The sequence below is a fragment of the Fulmarus glacialis genome, unplaced genomic scaffold, assembly GCF_000690835.1.
Source record: "Fulmarus glacialis isolate BGI_N327 unplaced genomic scaffold, ASM69083v1 scaffold13750, whole genome shotgun sequence".
NCBI lineage: Eukaryota > Metazoa > Chordata > Aves > Procellariiformes > Procellariidae > Fulmarus > Fulmarus glacialis.
The window spans coordinates 27,940-45,818 of NW_009185873.1; the positions used below are offsets into that span (position 1 = coordinate 27,940).

Sequence of the window (17,879 nt, forward strand, 5' to 3'; positions counted from 1 at the left end):
GCCAAGAAGGGCGGAAAATAAAGAAGTCTCCCTTGAACTCCACCATCCGAGGGAGACTGGAAGCTGTAGCAGTAATGGCGATACAGGAGAACATGCCCCTCCTGGTGGTACGAGCACAGAGTGTTTCACCTCCCACATACAAAAATAACCCGTATAAAACAGCGCTGAGGACATCAGCTTAATCTTCTGCACCATAATCCTAGGAGCATGCAAAGGTATGGCAGTGCATGGACAGGAAAACACCTTTGCTTTTTTCCTCACCGTACCAGCCGGGTGGTGACTTTCCATGGACAAACACATGTTGCAGACTACCTACTCCCCATGCAAACTAGCTTTTCCAAGCACACAGAAAAGCAAAGGGATTAGGAAAACCCTCCCATTGATTGAGCTTTTTTAGGTTAGGGTTTTTTTCATTGTTGTTGTATTTAAAAATTAGCATGTGATTAGCAAGCAATGACATCCTCCCCGCTACCATACACTGGAATTCTCTATAGGAATTGCAAAATAATTTGAGGGTTTCTGCAGCTTTTGTTAGAGAGGTTAGAGAGGAACCACAAAGAAAGCCCACTTAGTACAGAGCTCTTCTACGTGATCAGGGACAGTGGCATTCATGAGTTTGCCAAATTGAGCACACTGTATCTATATTACATGTACAAGTGTGTTTCTTTTTTTAGGGAAGACCATTTCAAGCAGTTTGTCCCATAACAAACAGAATGGGAAGTAAAATGCTTCACTCCGCTCTATATCACACAAACAAAACAAGACATATATCTGAATTTTAAAAGAAAACATGTACTGATGTCAACATTTCATTTTCAGAAAGACAGATTTTCCTCTCATTGGAAACCAAGGCTTGTTAGAGTTACAAGTTACTCTTCCAATATAAGAATATTAAGCATTAGAGCTGCTAATGCACATTTCTCAGTTTAACTGTATCTGCTGAGCCACAAGGCTAACCATGTAATCCTTATGCCTTGCTTCAGGCAATTACAGCACTGAAGATCCAGGAGGCAAGATGCAAAATGGAACCGCACAGCCTGTCGTACGGTTCAGAAATAGAAAGCTACAGAAAACAAAGCAAGAACATTTATTCCCTAAGCAGCTATGTGTTATGCTCAGTGCTCTTCCACAGCTTCAGTGTTTAACGGAAGAGACTCCTTTCAGAGTGTATGAAAATCCCACATATTTACAGTTAAAAATTGCAAAGCATCAACGAACACTTCCACTTACTCAAGAAGAAATTCTTTGTACTTACAAGAAACAGTCCCGTAATAAAACCTGAAAACAAACTGGAAGAGTAGTCACCTTCTCTGCATGCAAGCTCTGCATATATTTCATGCGTAGGAATGTTTCCTCCTATCTGACTTCCACTGTCTGGCTATCAAATACAAAACTACAGGCTAGTGTGACATAAGAGATCAGGAAACAAGAGGCCAGGGTCTTTTCCTTCCTTTTGCTACAATGACAAGTAGAACAGCACAGGGACTAGTTCAGAGCTCACTATAACACATTTTAGTTAAGAGCTGAGAAAAAACGCACCTGTAGGTAAGCACAGACTGAGATCTGATACTCATTAGATGATGAATTTTGTAGAAAAATAGCTGTAAGCTCTCACCATCACCTATGCAACAAACACCTAAAAGTAATCAGTGCCTTCAAAATAATCTCACTTGATTCTGCCCCAAAAGCCACTAATCATCACACCTTATGTAAAGCTCCCCAGCACCAGAGCAAGTGCAAACTAACAACCACTGCGAAACCCATCCCTTAATAGATGGCAATTAGCAATCCATTTGCACAACCTCTTAGCTATAATTAGAGAGTTTTGCTTCAATTTAAGATAGATTGGCTATAATTAGTTTGCATTTAAAAACTAGCATGTGCGCTATGCTATTGATTTAAGGAAATAGTTTAACTTACATTCCTTCTATGCCTAGAAACCAAGAAAGAATAAGAAATCATAATAATCCACCTGATCTTTTGGTTTACCTGACCTGCTCTGGTGAAGGAGGTGATGAGCCAGCCCATTTAAAAACTATGTGGGAATATTATCACAAGATACTGAAGATGCGAACCAACCCTGGAAAAAGGGCACAAGTCTTGCTTAAGAGGTAGCCATGTGCCATAATCAAAGCTGTAATTTGTTACTTTCAATATCGTCCGTAAACACCTTAAAAGTAAGATTAACATTTTCCCAGGAAAGATGCTCTAATTGTGTGCAGCTGTGAAGTCAGCACATCAGCTGTGAGTGTACTGCACTTTCGCTCTTTGACATGTGAAAATGAAACTTTCTCACCTTGCTCATCTTATCGGCCTCATCAGATGACTCCAAGTCTTGCACTTCTGCCTCCTCTGGAGCTGTCTCAACAGAGCTGTCCGGGTCGCCGCAAAGCGAGTGCCCTGCTGAAATTGAGACGGTGTGTGAAAACCCAGCCATAATTTCCAAAAATTCAAAAAGCTGGGCGCAACAGACATGGGGTTCCCATGGAGGGCCAGGCTCCATCCTGCACGCAAGTACATGCCAACAAGATGTTATGCCAGAGGCACTCAATGACCTCAAAGGACTACCTCGGTTTACAGCAGGGGCCAGGTTTAACTACAGGTGTAAAAATAAACAGGTTATGGCCAGACACACTATTTAGTGGGAACTACGAAAGCCGATTCAGAGATAAGGCTAAAATGCCACATCGCAATTCTTATGTTTATTATTAATTTCTTGGCTGGCGAGCAATTGCCTACCTTTATACTTCAGTGGTTTCAAATGGAAACTGCAGTACGTGAACGGGCAGGCTATGCCAAGAAGCAAGCCTTGGTCAGCCCTTTCTCCGAGTTAAGTCAAACATGATGATTTAAAATTGCTTGAAGTTTTGGCCTAACACACCCAGTACCAAGTTTCGATGTTGATTTTTAAGGAAACAAACCTGGGTTTAGCAGTTTTTAGGAGTCTATTACATTAACTGAAAACTAAATTTCATCTCCATCAGTATGTGGCAACAACTATGCACCCCTATGCCTGAGCACTCTTCTGGAGACTATGTTGTTGATACAGCTAATAACTCCTTTGCGACTTCTTGTAAGTAAATGATGAATTACCTACAAGTGCCAAAAGAAAGAAGAGAACTAATCCCAGCCCAAGAGCTCTGTGCACAAATAACTTTTTTGTGCACAGCTTAGCCAGTCTTCACAGAAAAACAGATTTCATATACATTCAACTTCTAGCTATGGCAAATTATAATGACCAGCGATGGACTGAACTCTGCCAGGAAACTCCTGCATGCCTCAATTGACCTTCAAGCCAGCATAAAGAGATGCTTTACAGCAGCTGAGTCCAGACCCTAATTCCTTTTACCTTTCCCTCTCCTCCTCTCAACCCCATAAGGAAGGGATTTTTCTGCGGTGTCACTCCTGGGCTGGATGGGGAAGGATGGTTTCTGAGTACGCCTCCCTGCCCGCATCCTGCCACACGAATAGGACAGCGAATGTTCCACCAGAGATTATACCTTTTATTCCATTATGTTTATTCTTCAGGTAATGCAGAAAAACATAATCAAAGTTCAGTGGATGCAGCAACACAGAAAATCCCTGCTTTTTAAAACTCAAGACTCAACAGACTACATTAACATAATTTTTGGTTGTATTGTTAGCACATGGCATTTAAACATTTTGGTGGAAAACTGACACTTTTCTGTAGCAGAATAGATTTTTTTTCAAATCAGTGGGGTTTTTTTGGTTTGCTAGCCCTACAAATAGAAGCAGTCCAACAGCACACTATCGTGTTGTCAGCATCCAGTGGTCCAGCAGCCATCCCCTCCTATTCACTACTACGTTAAAACATGGACATTTTACAAAGATTAACAGTGATTTAGCACATCAGATGTAGCACCATTTCTATGTTAGTCCCATGCTGCCTCTCATGTTACTTGCTATTTTTCAATTAGACATTTCAATTTAGGTAAGTCACATATATTTGTCTATAAGGAGCATTTGGCTAGATAGCAATGCTGTGAGTAAAAAAGCCACAGTGATGATAACACACATCTGTTACACCAACATATTTCTGTTAAACACTGTGTGGTTTGGCCGAAAAGGCTATAATAGCGAGGATGGTCTTTTTAATTCAGATAAAATGGCAAGCTGCTTTAAAATCAAGAGATTTTGAAAAAACAAACCCTAATTACATCTAATAAATTTGTTTATATTTATACTGGAATGAAATATATTTCATGATACAGAAATGACAGTTTCTAAGAAATATGTTTCGTAAATGAATAAGAAAAATTCTGCTGCTTCTTCACTACAATTGAAAAGCCACTGCTCTTCTTTCAAGGAGTGTTATGTTAACGCATAGTGTTGGTTCACAAACACGTCCTAGGTAAGACTCTCTACACCAAGACTGAGGGCAGAGATCCAGGTCTGGGTTCTTCAGTACTCAATTTTCAGCTGCTGTCCTTGCAAGCTTTCAGCCACCATTACCAAAAACAATTTCCAGGACTGTACAAGATTTCCACTTTACTGGAAATGATCTGGAAAAATTGGAATTCAGAAAACCAGAATTAAATACAGAAAATATTCTGCATACTGGGATAGAGCTAAATTGGACATCAAATGAAATTAAAGGGACGTAAAAGGTAGTTCATAGTTGAGCTTCCGGAAGACATGCCTCTCTTCTGAAAAGATAGAGTTTACCTTTTAAAAAGATGTGCTTGTAGGGAATGTTTGGCAACACAAAATCTATTTGAGGAAGTGTTTTTCTGTAAGAAGTTAGGTTTTCTGAGCCTTGCCCATGATTTTATCAACTTGGACTATAAGCTTTCTGGTCTGTCTATTAATGTGTGAAAAAATTCTTAAAACCCTTAAGGTATCCATTAAAAAATAAGAGAAAAAATGTGCTATGTGTCATAATTTGTTTCGGCCAGTCTGTGTTTTTTCACTGCAATTAATTTCTCATTATAAGCTGTGTGAAATACATCCTACAGCTGTTTCTCACACCACGCCAAGGCAAATAATGTTTGTTTTGGGGTTTTGGTTTTTGCTTTTAAGCTACCACTTTTTCTTTTCCTGTATATTAAAACACCACTTAATCTGTTTCCTGCAGTATAAACACTTCTACCCAGTAGACAGCAATCTTTCACTTAGGTCTTAATTAGCAGTCACACAGTACATGTGCTCAGGGTATTTCTAATGTCTTAAGCTGCCAAAGCCAATGTCAACTTTAGCAGGTTTATCTGCTGGTTGTTAAACACAGGCAATCAGTTCAATAACGCCGCACGTTCCTGCCTTTTAACACCTTCCAGTTACTGTCCCATTTCTGTCAGGTTCTTTACATCACTTTATTTTTGCCCTGTAAATCTTTATTTAGTTCAGCAAGGAGCTCTGAGGACAATGTGCTCGTTTCCGCCTGCAGCACCTGAACGCTGCCCAACCCCTACCATTTGCTAGGGACGAAAACACGTGGGCTTCACTTGACATTAAGGAATTAGAAAGGGAAATCCAAAAAGCAGCAGGAAAGGGGGGTCAAATCCATGTGGCCACCAGCACAGACAGAGGTCACACGAGCTCCCAAGTTGCCTCAGCAGCATAATATCTGTGACATTATGACTAATGCTCATTAAATAACTCCTACTTATGGCTAGAACTAACAAAATAAAAGGAAGTCTTGTATCACTGGAGCAAAGGTGCTTCTGCTTAAAGGCCTAGAGAATCATGTAAAGCTTAAGCACCATGCCAACACTTGGCTAAAATTTTCCACGGCCACTGCTTCCAATTTGCAGGGTTGCTGTTGCTCGAGATTTTAATGAAACTTCCACGATATTTGGTACTGCTCTTAAAACCCGTTTCTTGGTGCCAGAATGCAGTGGAAATAACTATTCCTAGCCAAGCTCTGTCAGCTGTGGTGCAAAGCTCAGAAATGCACATCCTACTAACACAAAAATCAGCATACAATTCAGAAAACCCTCCATGTTCATAATTTTAGCATCTTGTTGCCTTATTCCTGAGTATGTGGAACTGGCAATACTGAATTTAGTCCCCTCAGTGGCTGCCACGGGGAAGTGCTGGCAAGGACAGCCATCTGCCAGCATGTTACGCACTGTGGGCCAGAAGCAACAACAGGCCTGGATAGCCGAAAGCTACAATTTGTATCTTTAAGGTGCCTCAGTTTCTTATGCAGGTTGTTTTACACACCTCAGCGCTTCACACAACACCTTGCCGTGCGACTGAGGCAGAGATCTGCTGCAGCCGGGTGGCAAGTGTCAGGGGCCAAGGAGCTCAGCCCCGTGTCCTTCCCTGCCCGCCTGCCACCGCTCGCTCCCTGCAAAAGGTAGGTCGTGCTCCCCTGTACTTCTTTCACTGATGAAACTCAGCGATACTGGAAGTCAAACATAGCAATTGCTTCATCACTTGCAGCGAGAAATAAAGAGTGACCCCTACACAAGTTGAGACCACAGAAGGAATATGGACCAGGCAGAACATGACTACCCCGGCTGATGCCCAGCCAAGGCACTCGGGAATCTGTGTTCCTGCAAGATGTGCTGCAGAGGCTTCAGTGGCCATGTGCTTTCAGTGGCTCACGTTTGACTGTTGTCTTAAAAGAAGAGAGTATCAATTTCTTGGACAGTTCAATAGCAACTTCCTAAAACAGAAAGTGTAATTTCTAAATGCTGTTGGTGAACAGCCCTGTACGACAACGGAGTACCCTTCAGAAGAGACTCTGTCATAAATGGAACAGTTTTAACACAAATTGTTAGGGAACTGTCTCTCAGATCAAATTTTTGAGACAAAATTTCACCTATAAATCTACAATAAAAAAGGTAAGCATGCATTTTTTTTTTTTTAGAAGAATTCTGGTTAGCTTTGAAACACTGAAACATAAAAGAAGAAAACATCATTTTTACACTGGGGTATTCTGTCCCATTGGGAAGTCCCACAGGGTTGATAACCTCTCTAAAGACCTGTAAAACCGAGCTACAGCTATCACAGTTACAGTCAACTGCATGACCAAAGAACAGTATAGGAACGAACTGAGGAATTCTGCCTCGCTTGGAGAGCTACAGAACAAGCCCCATAAATCTCTTTCACTGTTGCTTCCCTTTCCATTTCAACTAGGTAATAAATTGCACAAATACAGAAAAATCTACGCTGAATGTCATTCAATTCATTCACTCTTCTTGGGAAAAACGCAGATTCATTAAAAACTTCACTGTACCAACTATACCACGGCCACTTTTCACTCTCCCCAGGTCAGGAGCCTCATCAAACACCTGCAGTACGCTTGAGTAGCCTGTTTGGAATAAAGAGGAATTTTCATAGACACAAAAATGAAGCATGTGCTCAGTGAGCTTGGAAACCAGAGACACTGAGATCAGAAAAAACAGCCTTTCCTTCTGCCAGCACCGTGCTGCAGCCTCGGGCTCACGGAGCCGGCAGGGGGAGCGGCAACACAGAAAGAATATTAAGATTAGAAATCCGCGGGTAAGGGAGCAGGTATGCTTACTGCAGCTAAAATGGAAAGGATCAGAAACCCAAAGCCACAATGCAAAAACTAACATGCTAATAGCCACGCTGCTTATTCCAACAGCAGCTCAGGCAGACTTTAGAAAAGCCAGGAATGGGACCTCTGAACGCAATTCTGAATGAGGCAACATCCTTGAGCTTTGGCTTTCAAGCTTCTAGAAAAGAGATCTCGTGAACAACAGTTCTGCATGTCTCTGATTAATTATATGCAAGACCCTCAGATTACTGCTGCAGTAAATGCCCCTGGAACTGTTAAATCAAGCACTGAATGATAACAATATTTTTTAACATGCTACAAAAGGTATGAAATTAGTTGTCTGCCTCAGGAAAATAACCCTGAAGAAATTGTTCTGAAATCCAAATTACTTAGCCTAAGGGGACTTGTGACAGGACCGGGATGGAATGAAAAACAGTGGCCATTCTTACAGTGCAATGAAAGTTTGTTTCAGTTTTATACCACAGTCTTTAGAGTGTGTGTTAACTTCAGCCTCTGGTTCTCCTGCTTTCTGAATGACAAAATAATATACTCCTTAAACATACCTAGCTGCTTCATATCTAGAAGATTAATATACCCATTCAAAACTTTCTTTTTTATCATTTATACATTCCACACTGTGATTTATATGGCTCACAGTTATCCCTGCAGAGTTATCCCTCATGCTAGAGGTCTCCAAAATACAGGAGCATGCAAAGCCCAAACCTCAGAAACTCTACCCCAGAGTAAAAAAAGGTAGAGAATTGTGGGGAGACCACAAACAAATATGGATACTACTCCCATTCCCAAATCCCCTTCTAATAACAAAATATCTTCTTTATGATTTTGGGGAGATGCAATACTGTGTTTCCAGCTTTCAGCCTGTCATTCCCTGGATTGAGTGGAGCAGAATAGGGAGACAAAACACTTCTCATGGACAGGGGAGACAGCTCTCACTGATCCTTTTAGTCAATAAGGAAAACATGCTGTGGGGCTCCAGACAGAATGAGAGCTAGTCCTTCTCAACTAGATTTATGCAGACTGCGTTAGCAAGAGAGAAGACTGAAAACCAGGAAAAACAATAATAGATGAAAGGAACAAAACTCGTGGCTCTGCGAGCCTGATGCAGTGCAAATTCCTAGGGGAAAGTATGTATCATGCCCAAGATGATATTTTCCACATCAATTAGAGATATAAAAACCAAGATCATTTCAAGAATAACCTGTTAAGTAAACTCAGTGAAGCAACTGCTGCCACAGAGCTGATCTGCAGCTCTAGCCCCAACCTCAGTATATTCAAGGTAGTTCCAGATAATGAAACAGCTGTAAGAGACGTAGTATTTAACAAGAGCACTGGCAGTCACTTCAGGGAGTTGACTCCCCAGAACACAGTCCTGCTTTGCTCCTAGAAGACCTCCCACTGACTAATAAGGCACTAGGAAAGCTTCCTTAAAAAAAATATGCACAGCATCTTTCTGTTGAAAACACACAATATGATTTGCCTCACACAAAAAATCTATGCTTTGCTGCCTTCATAGCCAATGAAGAACTGCTAGTGTAGAAGATAATGATAGGACATCAGCATGATCGGTCAACCAGACCCTGAATTTCTGGAGAACGGATGTGCCTACAGGTGATTTATACCTGCTGGCATTCTGGCCCAGCAATGTTTCACCCCCCTGCTGAAAGCGGGGGCTATACTACTTCAGGACCAAAGAAAAAATCCGCATGCTATAAACAAAATATATGACAGAAATCACTGAGCTCATTTGCCTAGCCAGCCAAACTGCCAGTAATCAACAAGGACACAAATAAAATGGGTCAGTGGGTATTTCATACTTGACTGTTCTCTACAAGAAGCTGTGGAGCCGAGATCAGAAATCTAAGATACAGCCACAATCTCCCAAATAAAAGCACATGCCCCTTTTTAAAATTTCATGTGGATCCCATTCTAGGTAAGGAATCCCTGAAAAAGCACACGGCCAGAAGAAGAAAGGCTTCAGTAAAACATTGTGTTCTAAAAACACCTAAATAGAGAGAAATTGATGGGGAAGATCGAAACACCTGCCTCCCAATCACACACTTGGGTGCAGATCCTTGATTTCACTCCCACCTCAGCCTAGGTCATCCCAAATTAGAGCATCGGTATTGTTTGGCTTTAAACACCATCTTAACGTCGTTCTTCAGAGGCTATTTTATAAAGCAACTACAGGCGCTTTCAGAAACTGCCAGAGACACCTGCACATCTGCTGATGAGCTACTGGGTTGCTTCTGTTGGTTAAAGAAGTATTCCTCCCACTTTGAGGAGGAATGAAGGTGATGCCCAGCTCAACGTTTGCTGCATTTTGAAGGAAAGCAAACGTAAAGAGAACTCTACCTTCTGTGCCGCCTGTCACCTGAAAGAGAGAGGGAAAAAAAATGAAGGGCCGCTGCACCAAGAGAAATCTGAAGGGAAAAGGAAGCCCTAAAGCTTATCCCCGGTCCTGGGGAGCTATTTAAGAAGCAGGCGCTTTGGCCCACCAGACAGTTCACATGCTCACTGCAGGACATGGAAAAACAAGCAGCGTTCCACACCACTGCGATAACCACAAAAACCCAGCTCGGGAGAAGCTTACAAAGGAGGACAGACATGACTCGAGTTGAGAGCAGCACAAAGGAAGTCGCAGCAGAGGTGGGAGGTCTGATTTTGCCGTGACATGTCCTTCAGCCACGTCCTATGTCTTCATTTCACATGGTGCACGCAGCGTTATTACTGGACAATGTTAAAAGGCAAATGCTAGGCTCTTCAGACACATCTGGCAAACCGTGCACTATCTCACCCTCAGCAAGGAAAAGGACCCCTCTATGACCCTCAAAATCATGATGCAGAGAACTGACAGTGGCAGAGAAACTGCTTGTTGAGACCAGCTGTTGAGACCCTGTGTTAAAAAATGTGACTGCTCTGTCTTAGAAATCACAATGTTGCATAAATACGAAAGTCCCGGTTCCCAATTCTTTGCACCCAGGGCAGATACCCACTTCAGCAAAAACTGAGGGTATGAGGACTCAGGACTCAGTTTCAGTGAAAAAGCACAGGCAAGGACAAAATGATGGGGCCCGCAAAGAGCTGGTGTTAAGTGGGAAATGAGGGCACCTTGTGGCCAGCTATAAAAATGTACAAGATGAGATTGATTTTTCAGCACAAAAGCCTAACTGGGAAAAGTTCAATGAAAATTAAAAGAGGAAAACATCCTTCTGAAAATGTTTAACTTTAACTGCCTTTGGGGGTTTATGCCACATCTTACATGTGGTTGCTTTTATCAGTCCCCTCAGAGGTATTTGCAATAAGCTGTTTTTAAGCTTTCTTGTCCACGCTATTCCACTTGCTATGAATACCACATTCCCCAAAGTCAGACTAGGGGTTCAGCTTTCCCTTTCCCCACTGTTTCCGTCTCCTAAACAATGACAGCTTTGCTAGATCACTTTCAGTAAATATTTTAAGCAAAACCAGAGCAGCATCCAGAAACGTTGAGAGGCAGGCTGTACCTCCCTGACCCTTTGCAGGCAGAGATGAGTCAGCCTGGTCCTGAGCCCAAGCAAGCTATCTTTCACTGTGGCTCATTTGCTCCAGCTCAGCATCATGCTAATGCACTCACACCGCTCCTGGGTCAGCTCCAGTTTGCACCCAGAGTCATGCCAGAAGCCGCTACACCAAGTGATTGCAGCAATCAGACAGACATGGCCTGGGAGAAGGCTGACTTCAACTCTAGTGAAGTGCATTAACAGCCCCGCTCCTGCTCCAGCTTTTTATTCCAAATGCCCAAAACAAAACCATTTCATAGTTATCAAAACAATTATTTTTTCATTTCTGAAACCTTTACTTTGGGGAGAAAACAAAGTATTTTGACACATTCAGACACCATTTACTTTTGACTGGAAGTCAAAATTTACCTCAGCTCAGAATAGTTTTGATTATCTAGAAACTACTTCTTTTTGGCCATTCCATTAAATTTTCATGTATTTTAAATTATTCCAAAAAATCTAAAGCAAGTAGGTACGTCCAGTATCCTCTTCTGTTTTTGAGTACGGGGGCAATTCAGAACCTGGCAAGTAAGACTTGACTAAGTAGGCAAGTAAGAGGAGACATGGTGCAGGAGCTTTCCTGCTATCCCAGCGCAATTCCCAACACTGTTGTCTTACAGAGGTAATGGCTAGCAACTGCCAAGGAGGTGACCCTGCTCTTCGGCAGTCATTCCTCTCATCCCAGCACGGGTGCTTGTCCTCAGCCAGTTCAGGAAGCTAAACTAGTGGCAAACAATTCACATTTGCTAGGGATTAATTTTTTGCCAGTTCAGTTCTCTGAACAGGGCAGCGTGGTGGGCAGGAATGTCCCTTCCCACCACAGTGTGCTGTGGGACCAGTTAGATATGTTTGGCTGTAATGTCAATCCCTACCTTTAGGTGTTTTGAACTGTCCTTGTGAATTATTTTTATGCGTCTCATCAAACACACAGGGCTCCTGTGCTCCTGGCTAATCCCAGAGAGGGCGAATGCTTATCCCCTCTTCCTTCCCTGCCATACGTATATCCTGTGGGCAAATCCAGAGGTAAAGGCACCTCCTGAGCAGCCCAGAAGGGAGCCATTAGTTCTGCGACTTGCTGTAGGCACAGCTAGATGATGTGACATGCATTTGGTAATGACACACATTTCACAGCCTAACCATGTACACAGTCATCCTTCACTGCTACCACAGATTATACCTTACAGCTTCCAGAGCTACCACGTATTATCTGTCCAGTGCATTCAGACTGTAATTCCCCTCACTTCCACCATGGAAGTTACATGCAGGGATCAATGGGATTACACCAGCACACTGTAAGTGTGAATCCTCCTCCTGGTAATTTCTACATTGAACCCAATACCTTGGTTGCTCCCAGCAAATGCCAGTGTGCTGTCACTCAAGTCAGATGGGTTTTCCAAGCGACGTGGTGGTGGCTGCCTTAGTTTCTGCCCTTCCTCCATCTCAGGATAGGTGCGCACAGTAAGACACAGCGAAGGCTGAACAAGGGCATCTTTCAGCAAAGCTGAGTCCAAATCCTCAGCAGCTTTCCTGTTAATCTCCACAATTTCATCGCCAGCTTTCAGGCCTGCAACACAGAAAGGAACAGGTAAGACTTGCACAGTAACTTTTCTGTTAACCACGGACATCAAGGAGCTCAGCCTAGTGTTTATGAAGTGCCAGACAGTGTTATGTCTACACATAAAGTAAATATTTATGACTGCAATATTTATGATATTGAAATTTGATGCACTTTTGCGAGATCTGTTGTCAGGCTGGTACTCCAGTACCATCCCTAAGAGCGCGGTGCCCAGGAAGTCCTTCACAACGTACCAGCAAGAAGATACCCCGTTTTTCTTCACGTCACTGTACAGCAAGCCACCCTACACAACACATTGCTCGTAAATAAATATATACTGAAGGACAGAGTGAGATTTCTGAGGCGCTGCACACAAGACAGGGGAAGGATGGAGTAGCTGGGCTGGCTTGATTCTTCCTTTTAACCTTCCATATAAGTGAAGGCTTTTATTTGAAGTGGTCACCTACCCATACACCTAGGAGGAGAGAAAACGTTTCCCACTCAGCCAGGGTGTATGGTGTAGGACTTCAGATAGCTGCGTCTCTGGCCCTGTCTGAATCACATCCTAGCACACAGATCTTCAAAAGGCAAATTTTAGCACTTGGTAAGTTAGTCATGGTTTTTTTCCAATCTGATTTCAGGAGCTATTTATAGCACCAGTGCCCAAGGGAAAAGGGGATCTGCAGAGGAAACAGCTGACTCCCGCTTGCTTCAGGGGTGACACAGCGATGCCGACAGACGACGTGCAGTCCTCTGAGGTTCTGCAGGAAACTTGACCTTCCCCTCAGCCAGCCGGGCCCGCTCTCCGACTGACAACAGCAAGCTGGACCAGGGTTTAATCCCAAATAATCTTTAGGGTCAGGCAGGCAGCAGTGCACCAGGGCACGTCGGTGCTGACAGCCCCGATCGTCGGGAGTTTTCTCTCCACTTGAGGGTGATGCTGGCGGTCCCCCGCAGGCATCCCCCCAGGAGCTGGCCGGCTGGGCACGGCCTGTGGGAAAGCATACTCTGCAGTGGCCACCAACCCACCAACGGGACTGCTGCGGCATCCCAGTCACCTTCCTGGCATTTACAGGGACAAAAGCTGGAATTTACAGGTTTGAAAGAGCTGCTCCCTCCACGGGGGTGACCTGCCCTCATGCCGTGCAGTCCTCTGGCTGGCCGATCATGCAGAGGCTGAGTCTTGCCACCCTTCAAGCCCAGTTGAAAGGCCTGACTCGATGAGCCTGAGCTGTGAGCAGAGCTCAGCTGCATCCTCCAGGAAACAGACTACCTACCCGCATTTAAGAAAGAAACACGGAAAGGAGGAGGCTAAAGAGCTTCAGTCTTCTTTAGGAAAATTGAGATCTTTCTAAATGCATGTAATTGTGCCCAGAAACTGTAGTGTTGCATGCAGTTTCGGAGAGAATAAAATGAACTAGATAGATAGAATAGCTACAAAGTAAATGGAGGATAAAATCATATTTGAAACAAGGACAAAACAAAGCAAGTCAAGCATTTCACATTATTTCGTTTATTCATTAGTGACGCCATGTCATAATAGCAGCACATTAATATGCCTGCAACCATAAACGTCATATCTGGGGCTTCATTTACTCATTGTAATCCTTGTTTTGAATCATTTGGGGTAAAGCATCATGTCTATCTCGGTACAATCAAGCACCTCAAATTCCAACAACAGCCTAGCTAACGCAGACCAACAAAAAAAAAAAAAGATAAATCATAAAAATTATTAGGAGAAAATAAAATTTAAGTTTTCTAATTGGAGAAAAGATTGAAAATTAAATACTGTATCTCTTCTGGTTAGACTTACTATAGGAAGTGCAGTCAAATGCAAACATGAATGTAAATAATGGGAGAAAGAAAGAGTTTTCCTCCCTGCTTTCTGCCAACTATTGGTATCTTGTCATAATATCCTGGCAAATACTGTTCATACAGAAGTGGCTTTTTATATCAATTATGAAGAGCAATACATCTCTGAAAGCATGTTTTAGCATTTCAGCCCCACAGGAGGCAGTCTGTGTTCATGCATTCATTTAAATTGTCGCTCAAACATTTTCTAAAAGCAAAATAAGGAATCCCTGCTGACTGCCCGCCCCCTCCCCCCAATATTCTCTGTGCTCCCCACAAGAAGCCTGCAGAGTTTTATTTCCCTGGTGCAGGCTGGCAGAGAGCCGCCCTCCAGCCCCCATTCAGGCCTTTTGGCAGAATCCCCATCCTCTCAGCCAGGGAATCGTATGGGGCTGAGGTGGGGTGAGGAGAGAAAGATGGTCTTTTCAAGCTCAATAGACATATGCAGCAGCCTCCAGGACCACCTAAGGGGTTTTCTTAAGTTAGGGTTAGAGGTTACAGCTGAGTGAAACTCCAGGCTCCCTGCAGCCAGAACTGTTCCCCCTCCTCTCCTCCGCCCCTTGTTTCTTCCTTCCCAGTTTCTGTCTGCAGTCCTGTCCCTTCACTGTGCCACTTCTGCCACTTGCTTCACTGCAACACAAGACAACTCCATTTGCTTTAAAACCAGCCACGCATTTCTGCCACGGCAATTTTCTATCAAGACGGTGAGCTGAATCAGCTCAGCTAAGAGTGCCAGAGTCAGCACAAGGCAAAGGGCTGGAGCAGTTTGGGGAAGACCAGCCCCCATTGCTTTTGGCAACAGCAAACTGTTGAATAAGCTCTGCACGACCATACAACCACTCACCGATAAAACTCTGCAGGTGTTTTTGAAGACTCTGCATATACTGATAGGTTATGATGAGATAAGAGTCTTCTCACTCTTCATGCTCCCCATGTTATACTTTAAAACCTGGTTAGGTTTCACCTGCGCAGCTCCCTGACCAGCACATCCCATGACTGCATGAGCAGCAGTGCCAGCACATCGGAAAGGGTAATGTATGGGAAAAGCAGTAAGGGCATGGCAGTGTCAGGGTTGACTTCAGCTTGGGTAAGCTGCCATTAAACCGTATCCTGCTCTGCCCTGGGACGAGTCCAGCAGTCTAGTTATCTCTGCCGGTTTTTGGTCCAAGTGCTGTCATGCTTCCTGCAAAACTAGAGGCAGTAATCCCAGCCACAGAGAGCACTATGATGACTTCTACTGTACCCGTTTATCTTGCAGTGACTGACTTGAGAGGGCCCCTGCTCCTCCTTCTAGCTGCAAGGGACACGCTGACCCTGCTACATACACAGCAACTCAAAATTGAGAGGTTGACTATATAGCATAGCTGATCCCAAGAGCAGAACAGTCATGTATTCAGTACCTAAGGTTCTTCCCAAAAGATCATGGTCTCTTTTGGACTGGGACCCTGGTTTGGTGTGTTCGTAAAGCTCCTATCCCAACAAGCTTATGGTCTATACCAGGACTAAACAAACAACAACAAAAACACTTTAAAGTGTCTTTTACCTTTCTTGAAGGCTAGGCCTGTCTCTTTGACGCCATTCACATACAGCCGACGAATCCCTTCTTCTTCCACAGAGGACAGAGAGAAACCTAGGGAGATACCCAGCGAGACGGTTAGAAATAACCAACCACTTCCAGCGTGCCCTAACAACTGCATGCACTACAGGTAAGGCTGTGCTGTCCCTGCAGCGAGCAGTCAGGAATTCCTCCCTTTTCCTTTCCCATAAACCTTTACAAACATAAAGAGAAAGTTAAAAAATGAACAAAAACCGGAACTGAATTTCTGAGTTTATACATAAATCATCTACAGCTTTATTTGAGGATACCATAGCTGCAAAATGTTGGAACAGACTTCCAATTCTCTTGCCACAAAAGGTCACTTCAAGAAGTTTTGCTTTTTGCAGACAAAAGCTGCACAGAGATGTGGTTTGTGACCCAAACTGACAAAAGCCAGGAAATGGAGAGCTATGGCTGACATGCCATCCTGAACTCAGACAAGGCATAACAGTGCCTGCTAAAGCAGAATGCCAACTTTTACTTTTTTAAATTCCTGGACTGGACAAGTTTGTAAAAATGCCGCTTCCCCTTCTCCCCCTTTCTATTCTCAGCTGCTCCTGGCACAACCTGTTATTTGCTAAGTCCCAGCTCAGTGCACATTTTATAGCTACATTAGAGACCGATAGACCAGCCTTATAATGGAAGTACTGACACAGCCTTAATTTAAACAGTGCAAACGGTACTGTTACGTTTGGTTTTGATGATTTTCCTGCCATTTGTGTTTGACACTGCGTAAGATAACAATGTGTAAAGGAAATACAATGTGGTTAGTTAAATAGGGTTTATTTATTTACTGTTGAGAGTTATCTAAAGCAGAACATTTGCCTTTCTGAAACTTCATTACTCCCTAAATGGGTGTAGGCAACCATTTGCTCTCTCTTTTCCTGACTAGAAAAACATTTACAAACCTCTGGGAGGAGATACTTGTTTGACATGGAATCAGCCACCAGCCAAGAGGAAGCAGATGTGCTGGGAGCCTATTCCGACTTCAGGACTCCCTTCAAGCTGGTGCTTACGGAGGAGAAGTTATTTTTTCATCCACCATTAAAAAAAAGAAAGGAGGGGGAAGAATGTGGCAGCCTAGGAGCGAGGAGCATATGGCCCTTCATGACTTACTGAGCTACTTGGAATCTGTATGCGAGCTCCTCAGCCTGCATAAAATGAAATTTGTGAAGCTCACTCAACACACCAACTTTGGCAGAGAGAAAAACTCTTGACTAAACAAAAAAGCAGCTGTAAAAAAATAGTAGCTATTAGTTGTCATCACTGGAAAGCCTACCTGGAAAACCCTTAACCAGAAGCACAGTGGAGCATGCCCAAGACTGCAGTTTGAGTCAGCACAAATTATCAGTTACTAACACCATCACCCTTTTGCAATTGAAATGCTGTTTTGCAGCCAATTGCCATACAGTTAAAACAAGGCTGAGTCGCATCTCAAGTTCTCGCTGTGGCTAACTGTGAAGAGATTAGCACGCCCAAGCAGTCTCAAGCTCCCATTCTCTTCCGTGAGAAGACCTCTGCCTCCTCCAATCTGTCAGGGCTAAGGGCAGGTGTAATTGCTTTTTAATTTGGCTTTCATTCAAAAAAAAAAAAAAAAAAAATCCGGAGCGGAACAGGTGTAAGAAGCAATTACATGTGTTGTCATCACCTTTAGGAGATGAGAGATGGGCAATTGGCAACAGCCTTGAAATGGTCATCTCACAAACACACTTAACCCCTCTGCAGACATGGTATATGACCATACCCCAAGTATGCATAAACCGTTTTATTTCCACAGTTGTGATGTGGCTGGATCCAGTAAACAGTTGTGTCGGGGCAACGCCTGGTATC

The 17,879-nt window shown here is 43.4% G+C and overlaps 1 protein-coding gene across 1 annotated transcript in view; it reads right to left on the reverse strand.

Annotated features, from left to right (window-relative positions):
- The window catches only part of LOC104079769 (T-lymphoma invasion and metastasis-inducing protein 1-like), a gene marked incomplete at its 5' end in the record, with an annotated part of 36,459 nt that extends 20,377 nt beyond the window's left edge, over window positions 1-16,082 (reverse strand). Inside the window, 3 exons of the mRNA XM_009581959.1 lie at window positions 2,297-2,400; window positions 12,386-12,610; window positions 15,996-16,082. Coding sequence (XP_009580254.1) covers window positions 2,297-2,400; window positions 12,386-12,610; window positions 15,996-16,082 — 416 coding nt within the window. The remainder of the gene's footprint in view (window positions 1-2,296; window positions 2,401-12,385; window positions 12,611-15,995) is intronic.
- Between the last annotated feature and the right edge of the window lie 1,797 nt (window positions 16,083-17,879).